Source organism: Microcaecilia unicolor, chromosome 4 (genome assembly GCF_901765095.1).
Source record: "Microcaecilia unicolor chromosome 4, aMicUni1.1, whole genome shotgun sequence".
In the NCBI taxonomy this organism is placed as follows: Eukaryota; Metazoa; Chordata; class Amphibia; order Gymnophiona; family Siphonopidae; genus Microcaecilia; species Microcaecilia unicolor.
The window spans coordinates 254610135-254637210 of NC_044034.1; the positions used below are offsets into that span (position 1 = coordinate 254610135).

The 27076-nt window shown below is 41.3% G+C and overlaps 1 protein-coding gene across 6 annotated transcripts in view; it reads left to right on the forward strand.

The window, feature by feature from the left end:
- Positions 1-27076, forward strand: part of MAP4K4 (mitogen-activated protein kinase kinase kinase kinase 4) — a 400740-nt gene that overhangs the window by 134674 nt on the left and 238990 nt on the right. For all 6 annotated transcript variants that reach the window (XM_030201435.1, XM_030201438.1, XM_030201437.1 and 3 more), the window contains exon 3: positions 13970-14026. In XM_030201435.1, coding sequence (XP_030057295.1) covers positions 13970-14026 — 57 coding nt within the window. The remainder of the gene's footprint in view (positions 1-13969; positions 14027-27076) is intronic.

A 27076-nucleotide genomic window follows, 5' to 3' on the forward strand; every position in this document is an offset into this window, starting at 1 on the left:
CATCTGCTTGATGACAAGGAAGGGAAAATTAGGTTCTTACCTTGGTAATTTTCTTTCCTTAAGTCATAGCAGATGAATCCATGAGCCCTCCCTCAGTAGTTCATTATGCGATTCATGTTACTTTTATGTTCAGTTTTTCCTGTAGATATGTTCCCTCATTGGGAGAAGTTGGAAAACAGTCTTCAGGATTTCTGTTCTGTTACAGGAGGTTGTCTGGCCCTCCTTTGAATTACTGCGCCTGTTATGGGACGTTCGTTCGCTGTGAGGAAAGTTCATGTTATTCTACTATGCGGTGTAACACTGCTTTGGAAGCTTCAAATACTGAGAGGCAGATGGAGCTAGCTGGCCAAGAGGCACTATGGTTTTCAGTGCTCTCTATCTCCCCCTGCTGGTAGGTGGACACAACCCATTCGTAATGGATTCATCTGCTATGATTAAAGGAAAGAGAACTACCAAGGTAAGAACCTAATTTTCCCTTTGCTACTCTGACATGTTGACTGACCCCTGCTCACAGATACTGAAACAAGTTTAGTGGCAGACTAGCAGATTCTCTTCCAAGAGAGTAAAGTTATTAAAGTAGTATTTAGGTCAAGGATTGTGTTTTTGATATATTCTGTGAGATCTGTATAATGGAGTTTAATGATTTTGATTAGTTAAATTATTGGCTACCTTCATACACATGGTGTTGAGGAGGGCTATTTAAATAGAAGGCAACTAGATAATTTGTAATGGCTGTGTATTTCAGTAGGATTACAGTGGGAACGCTAATAGCGAGTGACCAGGATGACTATGATCCAAATTGTATGACTTGTTTGATTTTGTTAATTTCTCAAGCAAGTATCCACTCTGCAAAAAAAGAGTCCAAGAGGAAATAGAAGTGAATTGTCCTCTCTTCTCTAATAGGGGACCTGACAAATCCCACACAGGTCACCTTATTGGACCTCGGTGCCCAGGATTTTGTGTCCTTCAAAATTCCAGGCTGCCTTTTGGAGCTGGAAATAAAGCATTTGGCAATCGCCACCACTTCCAAGCTAGCAGTGAATTTGAGCCACATGGAGCAATAAAGAGCTTTTTGATCTCATTATCTGAAGTCTCACAAGGCTTCAAGAAGCTCCTCTGTACTGTGCGGCTTAACTTCACCACAAGCTCAGCAGCGGCGCTGTGCAGTTGGAAGGAATGCAAGTTTTTGCATTGAAAGCAGCCAGGCAGGATTAGGAGACAACAGCTGGGTAAAGGGGATGGGAGCAACTAATGAGTGGAAGGGGTTTAGATGGTTGAGGACAGCTGGGTAAGTATGGGGGAGGGGTGGAAAAGAGGGAGAAGCAGACTTGAGGGCCGTCTCGCTCTCTCACACAGCTGTTTGGAGAAGATTGAGTGGAAATGGTAACTTTAATACGTTTTGTAAATGGAAGTGGTACTAGTGCATGTTGGCGTGGCACTTTAGGGAAAATGTATCCTGTAATTGTATGTGCTGTTAGTACTTTGGATAAATGGAGGACTTCATTCCAACTGCAGTTCGTCTGGCATCTTTCCTTGCCAAAAGTGGAAAGTATTTTTTTTTCACATTTTCATTTATTTACATATCAGACATCATTTAGTCTTACCTCAGTGTCTTGTGGGATGTTCATTAGTTTGTCATTCTCTCCCTGTTGTCAGTGTTTTGAAGAAATATTGAAAGGTTGAACTTAGCAATACAAATGATTTATTAATATTGATTGTGTTGCCATTTTTGATGGGTTAGAATATTTATCAACAAATGGTGGCCCAAAGAATTGAACTGCCAGTAAGGTAATGTAAAGTGCCTAATGGTGCTGTATGGATATCTCCATGTGTTGCTAGGTTTTTGATTAATGATAGGTGCATTTTGACACTTTTTTTTTCCTCTCCTCTCAATTGAGGCTTGTCCTGGCCTAATAGTAAAGAATGTTACAACATTTATTTACCTCCTTTTTGAAGGAATTTACTCAACCTGATGTACAACATATACCCCATTAATTCTTTGTAGTGGATTTTGCAGCTTTTATGGAGTTTATGCCCTTGTTAAGGGGCCATCGTTCGCTGTGAGGAAAGTTCATGTTATTCCCATTGCGGTTTGCCATACTGCTTTGGAAGCTTCAAATACTGAAGAGGCAGGGGATCCCAGATGGCGACCGAGCAGGAAGCAGGAGTGGAACGCTCTGCTTGAGTTTCATTTCTTATTCTCTTTTTGACTTTACGAGCATGCCAAAGAGAGAGGGCAAGCCGAAGGGACCGTCCCTCTCTAGGCGGGAGACCCCCTCTTTGGGGCAAATTTCCATTTCTGCTTTTTTGGTTTCTACGCCGACGGGCGTTTCTGCTGCCGGGGCGGGGAAGAGCCCCGGCTTGGAGAGCAAAACTTCGCTCAGCCCGCTAGGACCTATAGCTCCCCCACCGCCACAAGTAGACGGGGCCGGAGTACCGAGTGAAGGTATAGACCCGAAGGGACGGCAGACTGCGTCAAAAAAGATGGCAGAAGATCTGACTTTGTTGGGGGATATCCAGATTTCGCCAGGATCGGCGTTAGGAGAAATGACAACGAGGGGGATCCGGAACGGTAGTCTCGAGGAGGAAGCCTCGTTGTGTGCGATGGCGATTCAGCCCCTGGTGAAACCCCAGGAAATATCCCTGGACTCTATTTGGACGGCTCTTGAAGCCCTACTTAAGGTCTGTACTTCCTTTATTTCGGTTTCATTGAATAACTCTAGACAAGTAAAAGACCTTAAAGAAAAAGTTGAAGTGATTTCTGTTAAACAAGTTGCAATGGAAACTGATATAGTGAAAATTCAAGAACAGCAATCTCAAATGGCAGGAGATCGTTTGATTATACATAGAAAACTTGAAAATCTAGAAAATTCTTCAAGAAATTTAAATCTACGCTTATTAAACTTTCCTCAAACACAGTATATGTCTGCTAGAGAGCTGTTTAATAAACTTTTGAAGGAGATTTTCAAATATCCAGAGGATTCTTTACCTCCACTGCAAAAAATATATTACCTTAAACTACAAGGGAAAAATTCTCAATCGTCTCCCACTGAGTTACAAACATTTTCTGAATCTCTGGATGTATCCGGATTATTGGAGCAATCTCAGGAAGAAATTAAAACTCGTGCTACTTTGATAATTTCCTTTGTCTTTATACAAGATAAAGAGGCTCTATTAAGATTGTATTTTAAGAATTTACAGCCTCAGTTTATGGGAGAGAAGATTTTGATGTTCCCAGATATTTCTAAATGGACTCAGCAAAGGAGAGAGAAATTTCTGGAATTGAAGCAGAAAACAGTGGAAATAGAAGCCATTTTTCAATTAAGGTTTCCATGCAAATATTTAATTTTTTTCAAGAATAACAGATATATATTTTATGAACCTGAACAACTGTCTAGATTTTTACTTATGCATGGGAAAAAGAACTGACCAAATAAATGTTGGAATTATAGTCAAGATGTAAATTTAGAAACCGCCTGCTCTAACTTTAAATGTTAATTATTTCCACTTTAACCAACTTCCTTTGGTGATATTTGGATTCTCTTTAATTTGTGGACTGCTGAAAATCAATGTTTGTATAAATTCCTTTTGGAATTTAAAATTTGGAATAATTTACTTTAAAGTTGTTATTTAAACATTGATGTATCATTCAAAGTGTGTTATCTTTGTTTAAATCAAAATTAATAAAGAAATTTAAAATAAAAAAATACTGAAGAGGCAGTGGAGCTAGCTGGTCTTGAGGCACTGTTAAAAATTGAGTGCTCTGTATCTCCCCCTGCTGGTTGATGGACACAACCCATACGTAATGGCTTCATCTGCTATGACTAAAGGAAAGAAAATTATCATGGTAAGAACCTAATTTTCCCATTTTCCTTTATTTTTTCCTATATTTTTAAAAATAATTTTTATACCTCACCAATTCCAACATTTCTCAATGACTCGGCCTTTGATAATTGATAAACTATTATATTGAGCAACCCTGAAGGATTTCTTTCATATTGAGCTTCCTCCTGTTATGCTACCACTGCAGAAGCCCCTTGTTCTTTGGGATCTTAACATGAGCATTGTTAATAAATCTACCTTTTGAACCACTGGAAACTACTTTACTTTTCTGAAAATCATCCCTTTGAATGTGCTTTTTTTTCCTTGTGGCAGTAACTTTAGCTAGAAGGATGAGTGAGCTTCACGCATTGGTAACTTATGAATCCTATACCCAATTTCATCATACCAAGGTTGTTTTCTAAACCCACCTTAAATTCTTGCTGAAGTTGATTTTCTTTCCACATCAATGAGGAAATAGCTTCTCCTCTCTCCCTCCCCCCCAAAAAAACCACATAAATTTGCACTTGAGAGGACCCTTCACATTTTGGACTGTAAGTGCACTCTAGTGTATGACCTTCAATAGACTGAGCTGATCAGAAAGTCTTCAAAGTTGTTGATTTCATTTGATTCCAGTAGGACTGATGCATTAATTACAAAAAAACTGTATTAAAGTGATATACCCCAAGGAAGAAGGGTTACCTTTGAAAGCTAATCGAAAGAATGTATTTAGTCCAATAAAAAAAAAAATCTTATTTTCGTTTTTATTTTTTTTTAATTTTTATTTATGCAATTTTAAATTTTCACAAGAAAGTATCTTGTTACATGTAACATTAGGTACATTGTGATACATATAGTATGAATATACTTAAAATAAAATACAAGGAATACAAAATAAATCACAATGTCACTACCTTAGACCTCAATATAAATTCTGGAGGAGCAGAAAATACAGATTCAGGGAATCTAAAAATTGAATAATAATAAACATATTAAACATGAAAAGGCATTAGCCCTAACATCCACCTTCTTCCTTTAAATCTGGTATCAAGACTTGACAATCTTTTTCATGGCTATGAATTCTCTTAGTTGATTCGGTACAAAGAAAACATATTTTACGCCCAAATATTTTACTATGCATTTACATGGGTATGCAAGCAAAAAGGTTGCACCCAATGACCTCGTTTCTTCCCTCAGTGCCAGGAATTGTTTCCTTCTTTCCTGTGTTGTTCTCACAACATCTGGAAAGATCCACAATTTCTGACCACAAAATTTCTGTTGAGAATTTTTAAAGTATAATCTTAATACAGAATTAAGATCTTGCTCGAATACAAACGAAATTAATAGAGTAGCTCTGTTAATTACCTCACTCAATGAGTCCTCTAATATAAGTGAAATATCTTTCAATTCCCCAAAATTTTCTTGATCTAATGGTCCAGGAATCTCTTCTTGGCTTTTCTTAACCGGAAGAAACAAAATCTTATTTATTGGAGGTATATTTTGATTGGAGAATTTTAAATTTTCAACAAGAAATTTTTTAAACATGTCCAATGGCGAGACTCCTACTGGCTTTGGAAAATTCAAGATTCGCATATTTAATCTTCTATTGTAATTTTCAATTTGTTCTATTTTCTGACGAATATTTGTGTTATCTTTAATCATTACTGATACATTTTCTTTAATCTTTTGAATCTCCTCTTGAGACTTCTTCTCTTGATCCTTAAAGTCCTGCTTCAGCTTATCAACTGATTTAGAAAGTTGGTCAACAGTAGTTACGAGATTTTTAGTTTCCTGCGTTGAATTTATAATCAGGGCTTGCATCTTTTCCATTGCGATCCAAAGAGTGTCAAGGGTTACTACCCTGGGCGGGATAAACCCTTTTCCCGATGTTAAATCACCTTCCACTGCCGTCTTCATCTCCGAGGGAGGGCCCTCTCTACTGCCCACGAGTTCCCCGAGTTCCGGGTTGTGTGGTGCAGCACTCCCCTCGCGTGTTCGGGCAGGACAGGGCGGATTACCAGAGTCCGGAGGGGATAGTGAGATCTCAAACTCCAACGACGCTGGGTTCCCTGCACCTGCGTCTAGCGGAACTCCTCCTCCGGTTTGTTCAGGTAGGCGCTGAGTTGCAAAACTGTCGATTGTTCGCTGCCCAGGGGACGACGTACGAGCCTGAGAGAGCGAGGCTTTAACGGTCCCCTTTCTTTTTGAATGCGGCATAACTATTAAAAGGAAAACGAAAGAACAGCAGCAAGAGATCTCTTCGAGCGTCTCGCTATACTCAGCATGTCGGCGCCATCTTGACTCCTCCCCTCCTATTTTCGTTTTTATTATTTATGTATTTATTTATTTCTATTACCTTTAGAAAACTGTAGCAAACTGGCTAGCTCCCTATATCCAAATCTGTTATGAACAAGGAACTCTAGAGTGGAGTTTCATCAGATCACAGCTACTGCATAGTTGAATGATAACACCCACTTGTGTGTCTAATAAATCCTGTTATCTATGAAAAATCCGTTACAGGTGAGCAACCTTGCTTACTGTGAGTCACTGGGCTGGCCTCCAAGTGAACCTTTTTGAAAAAAAAATATGGCCCTCCCCTCTCCCTCACCCCCAGCTGTTAGTCCCAACTTAAACTGTTTAGCTCAGTGGGTCATGTAATCACACAGAATTTACAGTGAGACTGCCAGATGGTATGTTGAGGACTCTGAATTGCTTTCTGTGTAACAAGTGTACTAGAAGCAGTAACTTCATTTTATTTATTTTTATTTTTTTATTAGGATTTATTTGCCACCCTTTCAAAGGAATTCACTCAAGGCGGTGTACAGCAATAAGTCAAACATAAGCAATAGACAATTACAGCAGTAAAAATATTCTAACAATACAAAGTATGGCATAGTATTCTACATTATGATGACCCAATACACAATAAAATATTTTGACAGACAGCATAGGGTATAAGCAAAGATGGAACATATAGATTGATAAGAGAGAATAAGAGGAGTAAGAAAATAAGGGGCTCTTTTACTAAGCTGCATAGATGCCTACGTGCGCCCAACGCATGTCAATTTGGAGTTATTGCCCGGCTACCGTGAGGCCTGGGCAGTAATTTTGTTTTTTACACGCCTCCAATACGTGTGCCAGAAAATAATTTTTATTTTCCTGCGTGCAGCGGAAACCGGGCAGTAATCGTCATTCTACGCACGTAGACGATTACCTCATGGTTATTGTGTGAGACCTTTCCACTGAGTCAGACCCAGAATAGATGAGACCTTACCACTAAGACAGACCCCAAATGGACGCGCATCAATTTTTACTTTGCTGCATGTCCATTTTCGACCCCCCCCCCCCCCCAAAAAAAAGGCTTTTTTTTTTTTTTTTTTTAACAGGAATGCTGAAAAATGGATCTGCGCCTACATTAGCACAGCTCATTTTTCGGCACACCTTAGTAAAAGGACCCTTAAGGGACTAATTTAAAGAGAGTTGCAAATTGCTACAGTATGTGCTACAGTATGTGCAGCCGGTGGTTGAAGAACCAAGCCTTCACCTACTTCCTGAAGTAGAGATAGTCTTGTGCTACCTATGGAAAGATATATAAACAGGATGGAGTTGGTCCAGAGGGCGGCTACAAAATCGGTAAGCGGTCTCTGTCAACATGTATACTGGAAGAGAGGCGGGAGAGAGAGGATATGACAGACGTTTAAATACAGTGGGGGAAATAAGTATTTGATCCCTTGCTGATTTTGTAAGTTTGCCCACTGACAAAGACATGAGCAGCCCATAATTGAAGGGTAGGTTATTGGTAACAGTGAGAGATAGCACATCACAAATTAAATCCGGAAAATCACATTGTGGAAAGTATATGAATTTATTTGCATTCTGCAGAGGGAAATAAGTATTTGATCCCCCACCAACCAGTAAGAGATCTGGCCCCTACAGACCAGGTAGATGCTCCAAATCAACTCGTTACCTGCATGACAGACAGCTGTCGGCAATGGTCACCTGTATGAAAGACACCTGTCCACAGACTCAGTGAATCAGTCAGACTCTAACCTCTACAAAATGGCCAAGAGCAAGGAGCTGTCTAAGGATGTCAGGGACAAGATCATACACCTGCACAAGGCTGGAATGGGCTACAAAACCATCAGTAAGACGCTGGGCGAGAAGGAGACAACTGTTGGTGCCATAGTAAGAAAATGGAAGAAGTACAAAATGACTGTCAATCGACAAAGATCTGGGGCTCCACGCAAAATCTCACCTCGTGGGGTATCCTTGATCATGAGGAAGGTTAGAAATCAGCCTACAACTACAAGGGGGGAACTTGTCAATGATCTCAAGGCAGCTGGGACCACTGTCACCACGAAAACCATTGGTAACACATTACGACATAACGGATTGCAATCCTGCAGTGCCCGCAAGGTCCCCCTGCTCCGGAAGGCACATGTGACGGCCCGTCTGAAGTTTGCCAGTGAACACCTGGATGATGCCGAGAGTGATTGGGAGAAGGTGCTGTGGTCAGATGAGACAAAAATTGAGCTCTTTGGCATGAACTCAACTCGCCGTGTTTGGAGGAAGAGAAATGCTGCCTATGACCCAAAGAACACCGTCCCCACTGTCAAGCATGGAGGTGGAAATGTTATGTTTTGGGGGTGTTTCTCTGCTAAGGGCACAGGACTACTTCACCGCATCAATGGGAGAATGGATGGGGCCATGTACTGTACAATTCTGAGTGACAACCTCCTTCCCTCCGCCAGGGCCTTAAAAATGGGTCGTGGCTGGGTCTTCCAGCACGACAATGACCCAAAACATACAGCCAAGGCAACAAAGGAGTGGCTCAGGAAGAAGCACATTAGGGTCATGGAGTGGCCTAGCCAGTCACCAGACCTTAATCCCATTGAAAACTTATGGAGGGAGCTGAAGATGCGAGTTGCCAAGCGACAGCCCAGAACTCTTAATGATTTAGAGATGATCTGCAAAGAGGAGTGGACCAAAATTCCTCCTGACATGTGTGCAAACCTCATCATCAACTACAGAAGACGTCTGACCGCTGTGCTTGCCAACAAGGGTTTTGCCACCAAGTATTAGGTCTTGTTTGCCAGAGGGATTAAATACTTATTTCCCTCTGCAGAATGCAAATAAATTCATATACTTTCCACAATGTGATTTTCCGGATTTAATTTGTGATGTGCTATCTCTCACTGTTACCAATAACCTACCCTTCAATTATGGGCTGCTCATGTCTTTGTCAGTGGGCAAACTTACAAAATCAGCAAGGGATCAAATACTTATTTCCCCCACTGTACTTCAGTTAATAACAAGGTATCTTTAAAAAACAAATAAACTGTATTTCTCTATAATTCTCTACCTCTCCAAAAACACTGGGTTTCTGACATTCATAACTTTGCGGTTACTGCGGGGGTAGTACATGCACATTACTGACAAAACAATGCAGAGAGGGAGTGCGCATAGGTGTTGATTCACCTGAAAGACAGGGCTGCACATTAAACATTTTTTTTTATTAAGAATATAATTTTTATTGAAAAGAATGTAACAGAACAATAAAAGGCAACAGATTTTTCAATTTTTTTCACCCCTTCCCATCTCAACACAACCCCTCCCCCCATTTCCTCCTCCCCTCTACAATCACGTGACAATCATTCTTCCAGGCTTGGTGTGTTCTTACCAAGTCCAAAAGTGTATGTACTGTATGTATGAAGTGCGCTCTGTGGCATTACCGACCACAGAGGTTCCCAGATCTTCTGAAGCTTCTTCCACCATGCAGGGTGATTCCAACCCGCCCTGTGGCGCTCCATAATCATAACGACATAAATTAAGTTTAACCACTGGGTCTGATGCGGTGCAGCATCTCTGATCCTTTGTAGTAGAATGACTCTCCTTACAACTAAAGTCATATAGAACCCCTTTTACCATGCTGCTATAAAAGTGGGGCCTACAGTGGTGTTGGTGCAGGTTTGCCACATGCCAGGACCCTCTTACCATAGTAGGTAAGAGGCTTTTTTTTAAACCAAAAAAAAGGAGGAAATGTCCATGTGGCCATTTCTTGGGGGAGCTGTTACTGCCACCTATTTAGGAAGCGGTAAGGACTCCCACGCAAACCCAGTGCTAAGTGGACAACGCACAGCGGGTAAGCCCTCAGTGCTAACCCTCCTCCCCCTCAAATTCTGATGTGCCTGAAATGGCACAAAGTGGGGGGCAGGCATTACCACTGGGCTCCTGTGGTAGCCAGCAGTAGCGCCAGATTGCTGAGCTTGCTGCACTTTAGTAAAAGGACCCCATAGTGCAGAAGAGTGCACTTAAATTTATTGGGTTTGGAGGTCATCATAGAATGACAGTCAAACATCACACATTGCATTTAAATTTATGGTAATGAAGACTATTAAGTATTCCACTGAATGCAGAGAAGAAAACAGTGGCTTTTGACGCGCACACAACGTGAGAAACTTTTCACCAGGTCCAGGCAGTGTAGAAGGTTTAGTGGAGATTTAATGCCAGTTTTTAAGATTTTAGCTATGAGTTTTGTTGTCTTCTATGTGCAAGTTGGAAAGACTGAGAGGTAACACATCATGTGCACATGTTCAAACTAAATGAAAATACGCAAGGCTAATTTTTTATATGCAGAATAACAGGCCCTGATGTGTGCGTGTGCTTTTGTTTGGACATGCACACGAGAAACCGCGTTTACTACAAAACCATTGTATGCGCACGTCCGGTAGGCTGCTTCGATTATAGCGGAAGTTCTGCACTTAGCTTTCTGCATGATATAATACTTGCACCGAGAACGCCAGCTGCATGCGGCTCTACTGTGTGGTTTTCTGCATCGGCCTGTATTTTGAACATAGCACAGCAGCGTTCATAACGGATCTGTAGTTCTTTTCATGTTTTAAGTGATTTTGTTTTTATACTACTTAAAAAAAAAATGTTGGTTTAAAGTTGTAGAGTATTGTCTACCTTCGTTTAGCTATCTTTATTCATTTTTATACTAAGGAGGAGAGGTTTTGTGCAGGCCTGGCAAGCATGTGCTAGAAAAAAAAAATCCTTTTGCTTATGCTGTGAAACTTTTGGCACATCAATTTCTACTGGGAAAGTAGCCCATTTTTCAGTACAGCCGTCTGCTTGTGTGTGAATGCAGCTGGGTGTGTGAACTAGATCTTTAAACTTAGTACAGTGATTTCTTCAGTGTTGGACTGGATCTGATTTTTTTAAAGATATATTTAAAGGTGAATAGTGGTGTGACTGAAGGGGTAATGTTTGTTGTACTATATAAACTTTTATGCTTTGTGGGGGGGGGGGGGGGGGGGTTCAAGAAGAAAGGGGTTATAGTTTTACACCATCTCATTTTTAGTTTTTATTTTTGTTTTTTTCTTGTGAAGTTAAAATGTTACTTTTGTAGAAATGTTGGTTTAGGATGCTGAAATCTCAAAGTAGAAAGGTTTTTAGTAGGCTTTGCTTTTGCTACTTTTTTTTTTTCTTGTTAAAGGTGAAATACTGTTAGTTTACAGTTTAAAAAAAATTCTAGAACTTTTGTTACTTTAATTCATATGCTAATCAGCGCTGATAATTGGGAGATAATTGGGATTTAGGCATATATCCGATTCTATAACTTTTTGCACCTAAATCCTATTGTGCTCAGCAATTTGTGGGCATTCCTCGGGCTGTTCCTGGATTTTATGCATGTTGATACAGAATCACGTGTGAGTGCGCCTAACTTAGGCGCCAGTATTTAGGCTGCTTATAGCAGGCCTAATTGCAGCTGCTTGCAGTAAGGCACATCTTAGTGCTAGGTGTGACTCTGTAAAGGAAGCCTACTCATTATAGAATCGTGCTAAATGTGCCACGTTAGCGCTAATTTTTAGGTGCTACTTTAAAAATTTACCTCTTAGTGCATAGGCAGTTGAGGTAAGTTGTTAAACCATTATTAGCCATGGGAAAGCCACTGCTTATCTCTTTGTGCAAACAAGAAGAAATGGATGTACTCTTTGCAATCCTGCCTGATTCTGGTGATTAAATAGTGTCTTTGTAGTCACTTTTGCATGTTGAACACAGGTGGAGTATTATATTCATTAGTTTTTTCTTTGATGGTGCATATTTTCCTGTTGCCTTGGATACAAATAATTTGAAAAATGCTTGTTTCCATTTGATATAAAGAGTCTGTATATCTCCTATTTATGGTACTACTTGCCTTTTTATATCACACTAGTAAACAAAGGCCCGTTTCTGAGCGCAATGAAACGGGCGCTAGCAAGGGTTTCATGGCTGCATGGCTCGTCGCTGTTTTACCTGCTTCGTTGTGTGCACCGCTGCTGTTTCCGTTGTAGCTCTGTGTGGGTGGCGGTTTTTGTGCCCCGCCCTCGACGACATCGCGTTTTGACGCGAGGGTGGAGCGGAGCTACAGTGTGGAAATCCGGAGTTTGTGGCCTGAGTAGATCGTTGGAGGTGAGAATCTGCTCAGCCCTCAATGTCATAACGTTTGACGCGAGGGCGGGGCCCAGAGACTGTGATTTTCGTAGCTTCAGAGCTTCGAACATACGAACCTTGGCTTCAGTGACGTCAGCAGACAATAGAACGTTGAGGGTGAGTTTTATATATATAGAAGATGGGAAACAAGTGCTGTTTGAGGGCATGCGCTTTATGCTGAGTATGCATACTAAATAGCTGCTGTATTGCCAGCTCCACTTAGTCACCTGCCTCTTCTCACAGTTGCATACAGTCGCTTGACAGCTCTAGTGCAAAGTCTTAGGGAGTCTTTTACTAAGGTGTGCTAGTGTTTTTAGCTCACTGTAACAAAAAAACCCAAAACAAAACAGCTGGTGCTAAATGCTAAGACGTCCATTATATTCCTATAGGTGTCCCGGTGTTTAGCGCCAGCTGATTATTTTTAGTGCGAACTAAAAATGTTAGCACACCTTAGTAAAAGACCCCCTTAGTGTATTCTGTAGCACTGAGGACCTCTTATACAGCGTTGTAATAGGTATAGTTCCTCTTAGTGGCTGGCACTTCCTGTTTCATCTTTTGAGCTGCTGGAATTCAGCACCTGAAAACTTGTGGAGATCCATGTGTCCTCAAAGTTTCAGGAATTCTCTGGAAGTGTAAATAGTGTTCATAGTCCACTGGGACAGAGAGAGAATTCAGTGCTAGTACTCCAAAATAGCAGTCTGTGTTGTGCACTCAGCTGAGCCTAAAGCAACATGCAAACAACACGGTAACAGTGGTATATATAAATTCAGGGTGGAACAGGGACTTGTGGGCAGAGATATTCATGGGATGTACATTCACATTACCTGTCAGATAGATAAAGCATTTGGGGATTCGGCAATATATTTGCAGGAACTATTCTCTTGTAATGTAGGGTAATGAGTACATTAAAGTATTCTGTGCAATGCAGAGAAGGACCAGGGCATTGCAGAAGGGTTAGCAGAGAGATCTATGCCAGTTTTTGACATTTAACTCCCAGTTGTTTCACCTTTTGCAACTGGAAAAAAAATGCTTGGAAGTTAAAAATACTGAACGGAAGTAGCAGATCATGTGCTTGTGTCCAAACAAAAAAAGAAGTTGTGGGCTCATATTGGCACCAATTCTTCCATGCATATATATCAGCCTCACGTTTTTGTGAGGGCAATGCTTTATAAGCAGGAGAGCAGGTGCCAATGTGTGCCCGCACTTGTGTTTTTTTGTTTGGATATGTGCACAAGAAGCTGCGTGTTTTGAATTGGCATATCATTAATTTCCTGCTTGGTATGGAATTAAGTTCATGGTAGAAGCCTCACGCTCAGCTTTTCCACAAGTCTTTCTGAATCAGCCTCAGAAATAGAGAGGGCAGTTGTCGCAATTGGCTGAAAAATCCCTTCACTGAGATTCTCCATCAGGAAAGCTTCCCTTTCCAGCTGCTGAGCTCACCTTCCTTTCTTCAGTATTTATATGGTGCCAATGCTCTTTAAAACATATGAACTGCAGACCTTGTCCTCAGTTTTTCATTATCTTCAGATCTTCTAGAGAACAGTGTTTCTAATCAGATCAAGCTATTTCCAAATGGCAGTTCAGTTCAGTACTTTGTACTGTTTGCTAATTTTTTATAATGTAATTACCCCCAAGTTTGAAAATGCTGGACTTAACCATTTCCTTTTTGCTTCTACAGGGTCGGCATGTCAAAACAGGACAACTGGCAGCCATCAAAGTCATGGATGTTACAGAGGTAGGGAATGACATCTACTTTGTTGTTGGAGAGTGACACTTTACAGGCAGCTTATAGGAGAACTTCTTTAAATATTTCCATTTGGGTTTCATAAAGATGGATAAAATGTCTTAAAATTAGATTGTCGGTTCAAATGTGATTGAGGATAATAGTACCAATAATTTTTTGCAGACTTTCTATGTTGGCTCTTTTGATGCCTTTCAAAAAAAAAAAAAAACCCAACCCCCCCCCCCCCCCCCCCCCAAATTAAACCACATAAGTTAATTTTGTATGAAGAGAGTTCTAGAAAGAAATGACTGAAAGAGGTCTTTATTCCACCCCTCGGCTTCCAGGCAGGATCTGTTGTAATAAAATGTCTATAACAGATGCCAATATAATTTGGCCCAGGGCTAGTTCAAGGGACTGTGGCACCCTGACCCAACTTCTGTATTGGCTACTGCCACCCCCCCCCCCCCCCCCCCCCCCCCCCCGCTGGTGTTTAAAGGGTGCCAAAATTGAGGCAATTCTATAATTTGGTGTCTGTCTAGGCACCCCAAGGCTATGCACTTGGCGTCAGGTCTAGCATGAATTGGAATTGGCGCACCCATGTTTAGGTGTGCTCTTTTATGCCATGTCCATGGCAGGCATCAGTTGGTGCACCTAGATGTGCCAAGTGAGATGCATAACTTATAGTATTCTATAAACTACACATGAAATTAAAAACACCCATTCTCTGAGGACAAGTAGTCATTTCATATTGTCATATCTGGGTGACATCATCTGACCGAGCCTGATGTGGACAGGCAATGGCTAACGAGTAAGTTGAAAATTCTAGAAGCATCCCACCGCACATGCGCTGATGCCTTCCTGCCCGACATGTGAGCATGGATCCTCCAGTCTTTGTTTTTCCGCTGAGCTGAGAGGATGCATTCTTTGTTCTCTCCTTCACTCTACATTTTTTTTTTTTTTTTTTTTGTCTAAGACTTTTGTGTCTTCCCATGCGGGATTTTTTTGTTGTTTTTCAACTATTTTTTTTGTTGTATTTTGTTACATTTTGTGGCTCTTCATTTTTTGGTGTGGCTGTGCGATTAGGCTGCAGCCCCGTCCTAAATTAGAACACTGCCCCTGTTTTTACCTGCTCAAGATTGGAGTTTAATTTAGCCAAGATACTTTTTTCAATGTCACAGAATACCCCCAGTGGCTTCAAGAGGTGCACCAAGTGTTTTTGCCACGGACCTGCAAAATCAGTCTTGGGCCAGATCATGACCCCCTCTGATTGTGATCTTGGTTTAAAAATGCGGGTGAGAACTCAGCCACTGCAACTGGCTCAAATGGAGCATCTTTTTGGCTCCTTGAAGACCGGGGCATTGACTTCGGCAACAGCAGCATCGACCTCCATGGCTGCTCTGACTTTGGCATCCACTGGGAGTGCACTGGCATCAAGTGGGTCTTCACTTGCTTTGACTCCGAGCACTGGTAGGAAGGCCCCAGGACCGGTTAGCATCAGACCTAACACTTACACCGTGGACCTGTACAGATTTGGTGGCATCCTCATCAGCTCTAGAGGATTGACGCTGTATGCATTGGGGGAAGCCCAAGAAGCATAAGCATCAATCTTCCTTGACTCACAGTGCTGGGATAACTGGGACATCGGAACCTCTGTTGTCTGAGAAGCTCCAGTCCTGGGAAGAGGACTCCCCCTTCTTGGAAGAGTTACTGGTGTGCAAGTCACTGAGTGGCCTGGTCCCTGTCACTAGTTAGGCAGCAACATCTTCTCAGGCTGCCTTTGCCATGGCTCCTATGTCTTTGCCGATATCTACCTTTGATGAGCATTTCTTAGGCATGCTCCAAGAGGAGCCGGCACCGTTGCTGCAGGGCTGCAACGTGTTTCTTCAGGCCACTTTTTTTTTTTTTTCTTTTCTCATTATTTTTATTTATGCTTTACAAGTTACACAAAATTCACTTGCAAATTGAAACACAGAGAAGAAATAGTATCAAATGAATATCAATACAACAAGATTTGTACATCTCTTGATTAGAACCATAAATCTAAGAAAGATACATAGGGAGCGTATTCCAAAAGGTAAAGGAGAACCTAAAAAAGGAAATAACACAAATAACTAATTATCAGTAGCTGGCCTGACTGTTTAATTCTCTCATTTTATATTTTCCAACTTCTCTCACTTCTTGGGTCCACTGGGTGCTCTTTTTAAATCTAAGAAAGCTTTAAGTTGTTCAGGCTCCCAAAAGATATATTTATTGTCCAGATATCTTATTATACATTTCCAAGTGTACGCAGCGCTGTACACTTGAACATGAAGAGACAGTCCCTGCTCGAAAGAGCTTACAATCTAATTAGGACGGACAAACAAGAGATAAGGGAATATTAAAGTGAGGATGATAAAATAAGGGTTCTGAACAAGTGAACAAGGGTTAGGCGTTAAAAGCAGCATCAAAAAGGTGGGCTTTAGCTTAGATTTGAAGACGGTCAGAGATGGAGCTTGACGTACCGGCTCAGGAAGTCTATTCCAGGCATATGGTGCAGCAAGATAAAAGGAATGGAGTCTGGAGTTAGCAGTGGAGGAGAAGGGTGCAGATAAGAGAGATTTACCCAGTGAACGGAGTTCCCTGGGAGGAATGTAGGGAGAGATGAGAGTGGAGAGGTACTGAGGAACTGCAGAGTGAATGCACTTATAGGTCAATAAGAGGACTTTGAACTGTATGCGGAAACGGCTAGGAAGCCACTGAAGTGATTTGAGGAGAAGGCTAATATTAGCGCAACGACCCTGGCGGAATATTAGTCGTGCAGCAGAATTTTGAACAGATTGAAGAGGAGAGAGATGGCTAAGTGGGAGACCTGTGAGAAGCAAGTTGCAATAGTCTAAGCGAGAGGTGATAAGAGCATGGGTGAGGTTTCTGGTAGTGTGCTCAGAAAGGAAAGGGCAAATTTTGCTGATATTATAGAGAAAGAAATGACAGGTTTTAGCAGTCTGTTGAATATGTGCAGAGAAGGAGAGGGAGGAGTCGAAGATGACCCCAAGGTTAGGAGCTGATGAGACAGGAAGGATGAGAGTGTTATCCACAGAAATAGAGAATGGGGGAGGAGGAGAGGTTGGTTTAGGTGGGAAAGATAAGAAGCTCAGTCTTGGTCATGTTTAGTTTCAGATGGCGCTGATACATCCAAGCAGCAATGTCAGACAGGCAGGCTGATACTTTGGCCTGGATTTCGGCTGAGATTTCTGGTGTGGAGAAGTAGATCTGGGAGTCATCAGCGTAAAGATGATACTGAAAACCATGGGATGAGATCAGAGTACCAAGGGAAGAAGTATAGATGGAGAAGAGAAGAGGTCCCAGGACAGATCCCTGAGGTACACCAATTGACAGTGGGATAGAAGTAGAAGAGGATCCACTAGAGTATACACTAAAGGTACGCTGGGAGAGATAAGAAAACCAGGAAAGAACAGAGCCCTGAAATCCAAGTGAGGAAAGCGTATCAAGGAGTAGGCTGTGATCAACAGTGTCAAAAGCAGCAGATAGATCGAGAAGGATGAGGATAGAATAGAGACCTTTGGATCTGGCTAGGAACAGATCATTGGAGACTTTCTCATCTTTTTCCTTGCTGGCCTTGGATCTTTAACTGGTTTTGCATCTTTTCCTTGTTGCACAAGTTTTATTAGGTTACTAGTAAAAAAGCCCCGTTTCTGATGCAAATGAAACGGGGGCTAGCAATGTTTTCTTCTGTGTGCATGTGGGAGTGTGTGTGTCCCTGGCCTCTCTCCACTCCCCCCTCTAAGTCCTTCACTGTTACAGAGCCAGCGATTTGATTTCGTGCTCTGCTGTTTTCCTTCACTGACTGTGTTACAGAGAGGGCGGGGCAGACACTCATAGGGAAGCCGGATATCTCGCCCCCTTCACACTTCCGGCTGGAGGCTTCATAGAACGTTGGTGTTGCTTTTTATATAGAGAGATCTGGTGATCATGCATAATTTCCTTGTTGCCATCTCTGGTGCAGGGCAGTTCCTAATGATGAGCAACAATGCTGATTATAAGACAATAGAATGAGCTGGGGCAAGGATTTGAGTGGTAGGGAGATGGTTGAGAGGAAGGTTAGTGGAGGGATAGTAGTGAATTTGGGGCAGTATGAGGGACAGTGCTAAGTATTTGCTGGTGGTTGAGGGAATGTGGGTGCTGGTTCCACAGGCTGAGGGATATGAATGTTATAGCAATTTTTTCATGTAATGGAAATGTACACATTTTGTTTGAAAAAACTACCCAGCAGTAGTACTTGTGCTATAAAAATGCTGATAAACAATGGTTTTCTACCCTGAAAGAGCTGATAATTTGCTGGAAAATAAATATATTATGTATAAACTAGTAAAAAAGGCCCGTTTCTGACACAAATGAAACGGGCGCTAGCAAGGTTTTCCTCAGAGTGTGTTTGTTTGGGAGAGTGTATGTGAGAGTGACTGTGTGTGAGAGAGAGAGTGAAAGTGTATGTGAGACACAGTGCGAGAGAGAGAGTGTGTGTGAGACACAGATTCTCTGTGAGACTGAGTGTATGAGACCAAGCGAGTGTGTGAGTGACTGTGTGACACATAGAGAGTGAATGTGATACACTGTGAGACAGTGTGTGAGAATGAGAGACAGTAAAATAATGTCATTCTTCTTTGTCTAGGCTTGTTTAATGAATTTTCATAAGAAAAGGTAAAAACAGCCATAATCAAACGACAGTGTACATACTATTAGAAATAGAAATGAAGCAAATATTAATTGGGTATATATCTCTCTATATAAAACGCACCTCCAACATTCTAATGAAGCCGGAAGTCAAATCTCCAAACGTTCTAAATGTGTAGTTGTGTAGATCGCTTTTTCTCCATGTGTCTGCCCCGCCCTCGCGTCACAACGTGATGACGGAGAGGGCGGAGCACTGACAGCGAATCACATCGCTCGACAAAACCTGACGTCAGGCGCATCGCAGACCCATGAGAACGACCTGCAAGAAATAAGGAACGACTACCATCGCCGAAACTTTGCTAGGCGATGGAACGAAACGTAAGACACACGATGGACCAATCAACGTTGCTCTTGGACAGCTGAACGGTAGCAGAGACACGGCAGCGGAAAAAAAAGAAGACCAGGAGCTGCTTCTGAACGACAGCGGCAAAAAAAGGTAACCCACAAAAAGAAAACTCACACACACTGTCTCTGGAGCCTGTGATGGGGACATAGAAAGGAAAAGCAGATTGGGGATTGGTGGGACAGCAGTGATTGATTGGAGGATGGAGATGGAGACTTGGACATTGGGTGAAAAGGGTGAGTAGGTAATGAGATAATGGAAGACAGGATAGGGAGCTACAAGGAAAAGGATGATGCACTGAGGTTGAGGAACATGATGGGAAAAGGGGGAATTGATGTGCAAGGAAGTGCCCACACACTGTGACACACACACACACACACACACACACACACACACACACACACACACACACACACACACACACCACACACGTGTCTTGGGGGTCCTGAGACCTGGGGGGGGGGGTCCTGAGACAAAAGGAGGGAGGGGGCCCCTAAGACCAGAGGGGGGGGGGAGGGGGGTCCCTAAGCCCACAGAGAGGGGGGGAAGGGGGGTCATCAGACCACAAGGGAGGGGGTCCTGAGACCTGAGAGGGGAGGACACTCACTGTCTCACATATGCACATACACACACTCTCACAGACACACTCGCACCCACTCTCACTCTGTCATACACACACACTTGCACATTCACTCTCTCTCACACAGTCACTCTCACAGACATACACACTCCGCGGAAAACCTTGCTAGCACCCGTTTCATTTGTGCCAGAAACGGACCTTTTTTACTAGTATATATATAAAAGACAAATCAGGTATTATGTTTAACATAAGATTTTAGAGATGATCATTTAGCATTGAACTTAACTAAAATATTCACTTTATTAGCAAGATGAGCTTCAAATTTGTCATACACTAAATACCCCATGTACTTGAGTGTAACTCACTTTGAGCTACTACAGAAAGGTATGAGCAAAATCTAAATACATTCCACCATTTATCATAATTTACTTTTGACAAGTCTTTCCATGAGTTTGAAACAGTTTTAAGAGCCAAACAGTGTAATTTGTCTAATAGAGAGCATTAATATTGATTAATTATAAACATAAAACATATAGAATGACATCAATAAGTGATTTCTCAATTAAGATGAATAATATTGCAAATGGTGGACCAAATACCTTTCCAATAGGCATGGATATGTACAATCATATAATAAATGTTTATTGGCGTCTAGCTCCATTTTGCAGGTCCAACAATTTTTGGTTATGGAAGAATCTATATAATGTGATCTAATAGGTCTCCAATAAGATCTATGTGAGAAAAAGAACATGAACCGAGCTAGAGTAGAAGATCTGAAAGAAAATGTAAGCTGTAGTGTGTCCCACTCAGCTTGCAAAACATAATCTAGGTCTTCTTCCCAGCTACTTCTCGGACCCCTTAAGTGATTAGAATTTATGGAAAAGTATTTTTTATTCATGACCAAAAAGCAACACAAGCATCACAACAGCAGAAAACCAATCAGAAAATAAGTATTTTCAACATTAGAAAGATACCTAACCCACCCTTTCTCCCACAGTACCTCTATATCCTATCCCCTCCCTCCCCCTCAATATACGATATCAGAAGGCTGCTTTCTTATACCTCCTAATAACAAACCAAACCTAACCCGATTAACATTACATATGCAACATATTTAAAATTAAACTTCGCACTTGGGGAGCCAAAGATTGAATATAATCATTCTAGATGAATAAGAAGACATTTCTCCTCTTGAAGGTAAAATTAGCACATCTCGGTTCTAATAACATTAAATTATATAAAGTTGAAGTTTCCACTGCCAATAAATAGGAGAAGCTGTGCCAACCCAGTGTTACAAAATACATTTTTTCCCCAAAACACGCACTTTGCGTATAAATAAACATTTACCTCGTCCTTTCAAATTGAACACTGCACCCTGATCATAAATCACCCCCAGAGAAAGAAAGTGACCCGCAAGTGTGGTAAGATAGCTAAAATAGGTTTCCAAAACATAAAAAGTGTGTGTGGGGGAACCTCATGGCATGAAAAAAGGAGACACTTAGAGCAGGCATATGCAGAAAAAAAGTCTCATATGGCACGCTTGTCTTTAGGTAACATATCTCCTTAATAGCAACCTAAATTGACATTCCCTCCAGTCTGCCGCATAAACAAGGGATGGAATATTTGCTATAGATCACCAAATGTCTACAGTGAGACCATCCTTAAGTCATCCACCCATCTGTGAAGTATGACCTCATAGTCCAAGTCTCTCATGTTTGCAGCAATCTGTTATGAAGGTCTCAATGGTTTGATACTATTCAGGTTTGCTGAATAATCACCTTCTCTATGCTAATGGTTTCCTCCACTTATTAATTGAACTCTTCTGATACTCCTGTGTTTACTACCAGTTAAGGCCTCACCCCCCCCTACAGCTTATTCTTTAGTGAGATTAAGTAACTTTGCCTCACCCTAAATCAGAGGCTTCATATTTCCTGTTTAGCCACACAATACCTAGCTGTTTCAACCCTATCAAAATGATCTAGTACAGGCAAGCCCTTAATTTTAAAGATTGCCTGAATCACTTTTTAACACTAGTGCTTTATTCTCAACAAGCAGGACTCCCGGGAGAGAGAAGACAACATAAGAAGTGATCCACAAAAGTTAGAAGCACAGAAGGGCATTTTCGATATTGACGTCTTAAGTTGGACTTTGGAAGTTTTGTGCTAAACATCCCATATCTGAATAGGAAATATGGCCATTTTCAAAAAAGCAAAACGTCTTATCTTTTTTTTTTTTTTTTTTCCTTCTTCAAAAATAACATTTGTAACATGGTTTTGTGCTCCGTGCATTTATTTTTTCAAGCCATTTTTGGGAAAAAAACATACAAGTGAAAAATGTAGAAAATCAAGCCATTGGAATGTAGGAGGGGCAGCATTTTTAGCAGACTCGGACATCTCAGGAGAGCATTGGGGCACCCTAGGGGGCACTGCTATGGAATTCATATAAATACACATCTTATTGTTGCTCCCTTGTCTGCTGAGTCCTCCAAAACCCACCACCCCAAACTGTACATTACTACAATAGCCCTTATGGGTGAAGGGGGCACCTATATGTGGGTACAGTGGGTTTCTGGTGAGTTTTAGAGGTCTCACAGTTTCCATCACAAGTGTAACAGGTAGGGGGAGGTATGGGCCTGGAACCACCTGTCTACAGTGCATTGCACCCACCACTGTACTACTCTAGGGATCTGCAAGTGCTCTGCTGGACCTGGCTTTAACATTGGGGCTGGTGAGTACTATTTTTATTCAAATTTTGTGGGGGTGGAATGTGGTCAGTGATCAATGGGGGAGTAAGGGAGGGATCATCCCTGATTTCCTCCAGTGGTCATCTGATCATTTAGGGCACCTTTTTGTGCCTTATTCTTTATAGAAACAGGACTAGACCAATCCGTTTAGATTTTCGCCCTGGACATTTTTGTTTTGTTCCGTTACGGCTACAAAACGTCCAAGTGTTAGGCACACCCTAATCCCGCCTTCGAAAGCCCCCAAAACACCCCCTTGTGATTTGGAGTGCACTGCAGACGAATTGCATAGATAGACGTTTGCAAAACATCCGATTTGGATGTTTTGAGAAGAAATTCGTCTTTGACACTTTTGGAGATTTTTCTCTTTCAAAATTTAGCCCCCTAGTGTATTACTTGGTGCTTAAGCTTTATTTTGTTTATCACTATTTAGCACCCATAAAGTTGGTCAAACCATTCAATGTGACGAATAGTTTCACAGTATCTTTTGTTTCTATATTGTAAACCACTTTGGTGGTCTCAAAGGCAGTGTGCCAAGAACTTCATACATAAACATGAACCTACTTTTTCCTTTTATATAGAATGTTAAAATCAAATAGCTAAAGGAGAAAACGTCAGTAGTTTTACCTTGGGGATGCTCAGTGTCGGTTCTTGAGGGCCCTAGCCCAGTCGGGTTTTCAGGATTTCCCCAGTGAATATGCTTGAGATCTATTTGCATGCACTGCCTACATTGTATACAAATAGATCTCACGTATATTAAGAGAAAAGTGATGGGACTTGATATACAACCTTTCTGTGGTTACAATCAGTGGTTTACACATTATATACAGGTACTTATTTTGTACCAGGGGCAATGGAGCTGCTGTGGAAATCCTGAAAATCCAACTGGGTTGCAGCCCTCGATGACTGATATTGAGTGCTGCAAAAGCTCTTGGTCTCAAACTTTCTTGACAGGGCCCCTGCATGTTGGGGGTTTCCTTGTCACCTTTTTCATTAATTCCAGCTTGACCCAAGGTGGCATTCCTTCCATTTAAAAATATTCTGCAGTTTGACCATATTTTAAGAAACAAGATTTAGACGTATGTTGTCCCACCAACTTTCATCCTATTGTTATCCTACCTTTTCTTGCTAAACTCACAGAGAAAGCAGTCTACCAACAGGTCATTAGGTTCTAGAATGCCAACAGTATCTTCCATCCAAAACAGTCTGTTTTCCATCAAGGTCATAGCAGAGAAACTGCTTTCTTTGCTAGGATGATCTATTATGTTGATGCCAGGAAGTATGTATGTCTTATGTGTCTTTGAGGGCTGCAACACAATAGGGTTTTCTGGCTTTCCCCCAATGAATATGCATGAGATCTATTTGCATGCATTGTATACAAATCTCATGTATATTCATTGTGGAAATCCTGAAAACCCGGCTTGGCAAGGGCCGATGTTAGAAACCCCAGATGTACATCTTATACAATTAGATTTAAGCTCAGCTTTTGACATGGTCGAATTGGTTCAGATCATACTTTTCCTCCCATACCTCTCATGTTAAGGACTGTGCTTCACCATCTTCTTCTACTACCCTCAGAGTTCTACAAGGCCCTATATTCTCAACCCAGCCTTTCGGACATACCAAGCAAGTCGGGTTCAAATGCCTAGAACTCTGAAATTCAGATTGTGGGCCCGATTTTATACAAAAGGGCGTTGTCCTGTTTGTTGGAATATGTCTCATAAGTACATAAGTATTGCCATACTGGGAAAGACCAAGGAGCCATCAAACCCAGCATCCTGTTTCCAACAGTGGCCAATCCAGGTCATAAATACCTGGCAAGATCCCCAAAAAAGTACAAAACATTTTATACTGTTTATCCCAGAAATAGTGGATTTTCCCCAAGTCAATTTAATAATGGTCTATGGACTTTTTCTTTAGGAAGCCGTCCAAACCTTTTTAAACTCCACTAAGCTAACCGCCTTTACCACATTCTCTGGCAATGAATTCCAGTGTCCAACTACACGTTGAGTGAAGAAAGATTTTCCCCGATTTGTTTTAAATTTACTACATTGTAGCTTCATCGCATGCCCCCTTTTGGAAAGCGTAAACAGACGCTTTACATCTACCTGTTCCACTCCACTCATTATTTTATAGACCTCTATCATATCTCCCCTCAGCCGCCTTTTCTCCAAGCTGAAGAGCCCTAGCCGCTTTAGCCTTTCCTCATAGGGAAGTTGTCCCATCCCCTTTATCATTTTTGTCGCCCTTCTCTGCACCTTTTCTAATTCCACTATATCTTTTTTGAGCTACGGCGACCAGAATTGAACACAATATTCGAGGTGCGGTTGCACCATGGTGCGATACAAAGGCATTATAACATCCTTATTTTTGTTTTCCATTCCTTTCCTAATAATACCTTAACATTCTATTTGCTTTCTTAGCCGCAGCAGCACACTGAGCAGAAGTTTTCAACGTATCAACAACGACACCTAGATACCTTTCTAGGCCTGTGACTCCTAATGTGGAACCTTGCCTGACGTAGCTATAATTCAGGTTCCTCTTTCCCACATGCATCACTTTGCACTTGTTCACATTAAACGTCATCTGCCATTTAGACTCCCAGTCTCGTAAGGTAATTTTTCACAATCCTCCCGCGATTTAACGACTTTGAATAACTTTGTGTCATCAGCAAATTTAATGAGCTCACTAGTTACTCCCATCTCTAGGTCATTTATAAATATGTTAAAAAGCAGCGGTCCCAGCACAGACCCCTGGGGAACCCAACTATCTACCCTTCTCCATTAAGAATACTGACCATTTAAACCTACTCTCTGTTTTCTATGTTTTAACCAGTTTTTAATCCAGAATAGAACACTACCTCCTATCCCATGACTCTCCAATTTCCTCTGGAGTCTTTCATGAGGTACTTTGTCAAACGCCTTCTGAAAATCCAGATACACAATATCAACCAGCTCACCTTTATCAACATGTTTGTTCACCCCTTCAAAGGAATGTAGTAGATTGGTGAGGCAAGATTTCCCTTCACTGAGTCCCTTCACTAAATCTCATGCAAAGTGAGATGAAGTATTGATAATAGCTTCATTTTGTTTGATTTGTCCCTGTAAAAGAGTTTTACATCTCAAGTTCAAGGCAGCCAGGAAGGTAAAAGGGTCCTCAGATTGAACAAGTGATATCGGGGTTAGATCCACATGGATTGAGGTAATTAGTACATCTTTAAGATGGCTGTCTATTGCTGCTGGCTGCATGTGTTGTGAGGCAGCTGTTTGGGGGAGGGATAATAGGAAGAACATGTTTAACTTAGGGGGCCCTGTTACAAAGCTGTGTAAGCGTCTACTCGTGCCCAACGCGTGCCAAAATGGAGTCACCACCTGGCTACCGCGTGGCTCTTGCAGTAATTTTACCGGGTACAAGAACAACCCTGTAGGTGTCAATTGTTAGATATTAGCAATAACATAAGGACTGACAGAATGATTACATTTGTATTTGTTCAAATACAGCAATACAGGAAAAAAAAGCAGTTTGAATGGCACACCAATTTAAACAAAATCCTCACAATTTTCATTCATTGTTTTATTTCATTTCTCTTAAAAGGTTGGTTAATTTATTCAGTAACCACTTTTCAGTTAATAAATGACCACACTCATTCAACGTTGGCTTCTAAATGTAGCTGTGTGTGTGAACCTGAATTTTGGATCCAGTAGCTGCTTTTAGTATTGACACTAAGTGATGCTTTTCCTTCCCAAATAAGAATGATTGCCTTCTAATAGCAAGAAAAGGTGAAAACAATGTTTCTGCAGCCGAATAAACTTTTAATAAAATGAAAAGACTGGTTTATTTTTTGATAGGTTGATAATTCTGATGTGGAGAAGATCTATATATAAGGGCCTAAGTGGATGAATACTTTTTTTTTCTTTTTTTTTTTAACAGTATTTGTTCTTTTCTAGCATGCTAGGCATGAGTCCACTGGTGCATTTGTAGTTTGGACAAGGCGTTTCACACATCAAATCTCATTATAAAATCTTGCTCGGTGTAACTCTGCAGTGTGATAGCATGATTGTTTTCAAAAGCAAATTCCACCAAGCTTTGCAAACTGCAGCAGTGAGCAGGAGGATGAATCGCAAAATAATCTCCAGCTCTGGGCTGCGAGGACACATTTCCCAAGGGGTGCAAGGCAGTGGCTCATTACTGTAAAATGACATCATGATTTTGAAAGAAAAAAAGTGCTTTTTGGGGAGGATGGGCTAAAGAGTGGGGGGGGGGGGGGGGTAATGAGAAACTAGAAGGCAGTAATATGTAAGCAGGCAAGAACACACCTTATGTTTTTGTGAGTAAGCTTTTGCTTGAGCAGAGAGCTCATGAATGTGTGTTGAATCAGAGGTTTTTTTTCCCCCCCCCCCCCCGTCCTTGGCTTCTTTGAGTGTTCTTACTGTAGTACAATGCTCACACTGTTGTGGCTAGGGATAAGATTTATGTTCAGTTTCCACATTACAAGCACAAAAAGTGCATCCGAGTTTGTCGTCACATTTTACAAGAATGAGAGGGGTGTCTCCTTGGAAAACATAAAATATCTTGACTCCAAAATTGGCTGTCAGCCATAGTTCAGTTTGAACTATGTATAAACTGAGCAAATATTATTCCCAGAAAATATGCTATGTTGTGTATAGTTTA